At 40.9% G+C, this 4,743-nt stretch overlaps 1 protein-coding gene across 2 annotated transcripts; it reads right to left on the bottom strand.

The window, feature by feature from the left end:
* Positions 1-865: 865 nt before the first annotated feature.
* Positions 866-3,523, bottom strand: WDR5B (WD repeat domain 5B). Of its 2 annotated transcripts, none has more exons than XM_007116686.4 (2): positions 3,380-3,523; positions 866-2,980 (listed from the first exon to the last, which is right to left on the bottom strand). In XM_007116686.4, the coding sequence occupies exons 1-2, from the start codon at positions 3,385-3,387 to the stop codon at positions 1,915-1,917; spliced, it is 1,074 nt and encodes a 357-aa protein (XP_007116748.2). In that variant the 5' UTR covers positions 3,388-3,523; the 3' UTR covers positions 866-1,914. The 2 variants fall into 2 exon arrangements, with proteins under 2 accessions (XP_007116748.2, XP_007116749.1); XM_007116687.4 differs by having other exon boundaries at positions 3,399-3,523.
* Positions 3,524-4,743: the final 1,220 nt, after the last annotated feature.

Genomic DNA, 4,743 nt, shown 5'->3' with positions numbered 1-4,743 from the left:
AGCCTGTGCTCTGCAACAGGAGAGGCCACGGCAGTGAGAGGCCCGCGTACCGCAAAAAAAAAAATAAAAAAAAAAAAAAAAAAAAAAAAAGCTGCAAAAAAAGGCATTGCTTTGTGTACATTCCAGCAGATTAGTTTTTCTTGATTATTTTGGAACACTTATGTTACATCTTATCTAAATATGGATTTAAATATGGGTAAAATCTAATGTACTTCTTTTTAAAAGTGTATCATCTCTCTTCATAGAACAATACCATTTTTAACTTCTAAATAAGCATTTTAAAGTGTTGTATCTCGGAGATATATTGTAATAAAATGTATGATTAAGTCAAAGCTCAAAAATGCTACCATGCACCAAGAATTTATATAATCATTTCTCATTTTGTGTCAACTATCCTATTCAATAACTTATAGTGACTACCGCTTTTTGGGTTAAATATAAATTTTATGACCAGTATTTAGGACCTGCCCCTATCTAATCCCACTTCTCCCAGTACCCTCACTTATTAACTTCTTAGCAGTCACTCACCTACTAGTAACTCTAGTATCTTATATTGCTTACAACTTGTCAAGCAAATATTTCATGAGCAGTATTAAAAGCAACATGGGCAAAACTGTCTTCTTTTGTATTCTATAATACCTACTTTCAATTAAGTGATCATTGTACTATGTTTTGCTTAATTCCTAGATTATTTTTTCATGTTTATCATGTCTCTATAGGTAAAATGGGCAGAAAACATTTTCCACTTTATATTTCCTGTAAGCCCTGTTTGAATAAAGTTAACATGTGAGGCTATGGTTAGATACTTTTAATCAACAAAAATAACAGTATAGAGAATTGACTCCAAAAACTTATTGAAAGCAGGCAAGGAATGAAGTTTTAATGGTGGTATAATTCATTGTCATTCATCAAACATTACTTGAGTCCCTCCTATATACAAAAAGTGAGAATACAAAGATAAATAAAACATACTTGACTCTGCAGAGCTCATAGTTTACCAGACACATGGCCCATGAAACAACACAAATTGGTAAATGATATATTTTGAATTTTATAACAGAAGCTATAGCAAGAAGCAAGAAAACCGAATTCAGCTGTCAGCTGTGGCTGGAGGCAGGCAGCCAGTGATGGTTACACAAAGTGGTGATTTTCTGAACTGAGTCTGTAGCATGGGTAGGGTTAGGTGAGACCTAATGAAAGAGAGCAGCCTCATTCAGACACTGAGCTTGCCCTGAGAATCAGGAGAGGGCAGTCTGACGAGGTAGTGAGAGGTCCTTCAGTAAAATGCCTTTATAATTTTGTTCTGGTTTATTTTTACTTTTTATTTTGATAAAAACTTAAAACTTTCAGACTCTCAGAACAAACACAACCATTGCTTATTTTTCCCAATTTACAAACTTGATTCCATGGACCATTTCACGTCCCATCGTGTAGGCTATCACTTAAAGTGTGTGAGTGGCATCTGACATAAATCTCCAATCCACCACCGTCCTAGGCTTATTCTCTTAATTCATCTGATCGCCCAAACCAAATACCTTGGAGTTATTCCAGACTCCCTCGCTCCCCTCATTTAATCAGTCATCCTGTCCAGTGAGCCTTCTAAATTTTTGTCAAATACAGTGATCCTCTAGAATAGTCACTGAGAGGAACAGAATGAGACTCTGCTCAAGGACAGACACAAGAGATTAATAACAGACCTCAAGATTAAAGTCAGAAGCCCTGGGATCTAGACTTGCTTTTCCAACTGTGTTGCTTTGCAAATTGAGGTTATAGGTCTTAAAATCTTGTAATTCAAGGCAATGTTTTAAAAAAAAATACAAAACCATGCCAAAATTGAGAGGAAACCATCTTTTAAAATACCTAACCTTTTTTTTTTTTGGCCAATTTGACTCTACTACTTGATTTCTAAAGGGTTTAGTAATTACTCATCCACAATTTAACTGTTTTGTCATTTCCTAATGCTGCTGATGCAATGATGTTTTCTGTAGGATGACAAGCTGCTGAGATTACGACATCTGTATGGCCTTGTAATTTCTGTACAATCTCTTTAGTCTGAAGGTTCCAAATGTAAACCAGGTTATCCTCTGAACCAGACACAATCCACTTTCCACCAGTAACTGAAAAACTGGCAAATATGCAGTATTTCTCGTTCTTGTGACCGGTATATGTCTTCAGGCATCTGCCTCTGCTATAATCCCATAGTTTAAGAGTATTGTCCAAAGTTGCAATGAGAATATATTTACCATTTGGAGAAAATTTTACAAAAGAGACAGGAGGGTTATCATCATCAACAAGTGTTTTTAAACACTGACCTGATGCAGCATCCCAGATTCGACAGACACCGTCATAGCTACCTGACACTATCAAGGACCCGCTACAATTAAAGTGAACAGCAGAAACTGGATCAGAATGAGCAGACAAAGTCTTAAGGCACTTTCCTGTTTTCACCTCCCATATTTTCATGCTCTCATCAAAAGATCCTGAAATGATGAGGTTAGATGGTGGATTGAAATTACAGCAAAAAACATAATCACTGTGCCCCGTAAGCGTTTTCAAACATTTTCCAGATCTTACATCCCAAATCTTTAGAGTTTTATCATCTGAGGCAGAAACAAGACGACCGGAATCTGATGACCAGGCAACATCTGATATTTCCAGATTGTGTCCTTTAAGTGTTTTCTCATGTTTTCCATCATAGGCTCCCCAAATTATAATTACTTTATCAGCAGAAGAACTTGCCAGCCATTCTCCATTAGGACTAAACTTAACTGATGATACTGCTTCCGTATGTCCCACCAGAGTAAATTTCAGAGCATAGTTTGGTTTTTCAGACACACGCTTGCTCGGATTGGCTGATGAGGAGAGAGCCGACTCTGCTTTGGCACCTCCTGACTCCTTCGTAGTCATGACTCTGAAGCTCCAAGTCTGTAGGCTGGCTAGATGTCCGGTCCTGAACCAGGCAGCCAGTATTTTGGCCCTTCTGTCCAGTAAAATGAAGATAAAAAACATCGGACTCAAAAAAAAAAAAAAACTAAAAAACGGTCTTTTAGTGACAATTTCTGGATCGTTTTTAAACTACAATATACACTGATACAGCAGCACGGCTTGGACCGCTTCAGTTTTTCCCCGCTTCTTCCTCTGTAAACAAATACTTGAGAAATACTATTAAAAGGGTCCTGTGCGCCGTCGGCAAGTAAGGGATTACTGCTGGGTATTCTGCGAATGTATAAAGCGGTCCAAAGCTGCACGCGGAGCGGTGGGGCGAGGGGGTGGTGGTGGGAATCTACAGAAAGTATTTCTCGCCGCTCCTCCCCCCAGCTCTGAAATGTTTGAGACTACTGAGCACCCACCCCTACCCGCCAGACTTTAGGTACTCTACTTGAGCATGAATGAATCACCGTTTTAAACAGATTTCAGAAGCTAAGCGAAAACCTGCGTGCGCTCGCTTCCCTGAGGTCCAGGCCTGCGGCTCACTCTCCACACCGCTCCGTAGCGAACTAACGCGGGGTCAGCACAGCCGGACGCATGCGCAGAGGGTGCCCCTTCCACCACCACTTCCGAACCGAGGTGACTTGTGGGGGAAGCCCTCTTGCGCTTGCGCAAAAGAAAGTCCTGAGGTTTTTCTTCCGGCCTTCTGCACCCTCGCCCTCCACGCGCGAGCAGTGCGCTGCGTTCTTGGGCGAGAGGGAAAGTGAGCAAGGCTTCTACCAGACCTCACTGGCTAGCGTGGGAAGCAGTGAGTATTTCGAAGAACATTTCATTACTTTTTGGAAACCGTGTGACGAGAACGGACTGAATTTTGTGATGCCCGTAGCTGCAGGGTTAAACCAGCATTTGGATGTAAGGCGCTCAGACCGCGCGTTTCTTAGCAGACCGGGGCCCACCCAGCGCCGATGACTCTGCGTAAGCTCCGGCTGCACAGGTGGCTTTCATTCTGTTCTCCTCCACCTGCTGTGGTGTAGAGCCTGGTGGCGGGTACGAAAGACTGCAAGTAGGCGAGGGGGCGTAGCTAAATTTACGCCCAGATTGTAAGACTTCTGATTTAAAAAGTGTTCCCTAAACGTTTCGGGAAGGATAAAGAATATGTGTTAGGGGCCTTTACCAGGTAGCCCGACATGGTAGTGTCGGGGGAAATGAGCAGACGTTTGTCTTAGAACTTCCTTATGGTTTAAATTTCCAAAGACAAGGAAAGTTCAGATCTGCATAGGTGTTTGGAACGGAAAAGGTGGAATGGGGTAAGAAATGTGTAAGGTTAGTCCTAACTAGGCTTTAGCCAGCCCTCCCTACTTTTAAGAAATGATTAGTGGCTGTGAAGTATGTGAAGGATAGATGCTTTTCAGGTGTAAATTACTCTTTAAACAAGAATAAGTTTACCAAAAATGGAAGCCTGACTAGTTTCTCCGATCCTGTATAGTCTGTCCCTTGGTATCTACAGGGAATTGGTTCCACGACACCCTCTCCCCCGCCCCGGCAGACATCATACCAAAATCCACTGGACGCTCAAGTCTTTTGTATAAAATGCTGGAGTATTTTCATATAACCTACTCACATCCTTCTCTATACTTTAAATCATCTCTAGATTACTTACAATACCTAATACAATATAAATGCTATGTACATAGTTGCCGGATGAAGCAAATTCAAGTTTTGCTTTTTGGAATTTTCAGGATTTGGGGGGGAAGATTTTTTTTTTTTTTTTTTTTTTTTTTTTTTTGGTATGCGGGCCTCTCACTGTTGTGGCCT

Source organism: Physeter macrocephalus, chromosome 1 (genome assembly GCF_002837175.3).
Source record: "Physeter macrocephalus isolate SW-GA chromosome 1, ASM283717v5, whole genome shotgun sequence".
Taxonomy (NCBI): domain Eukaryota; kingdom Metazoa; phylum Chordata; class Mammalia; order Artiodactyla; family Physeteridae; genus Physeter; species Physeter macrocephalus.
The sequence above is the reverse complement of the archived record's forward strand: the minus strand, read 5'-3'. Positions and strand labels throughout refer to the sequence as shown.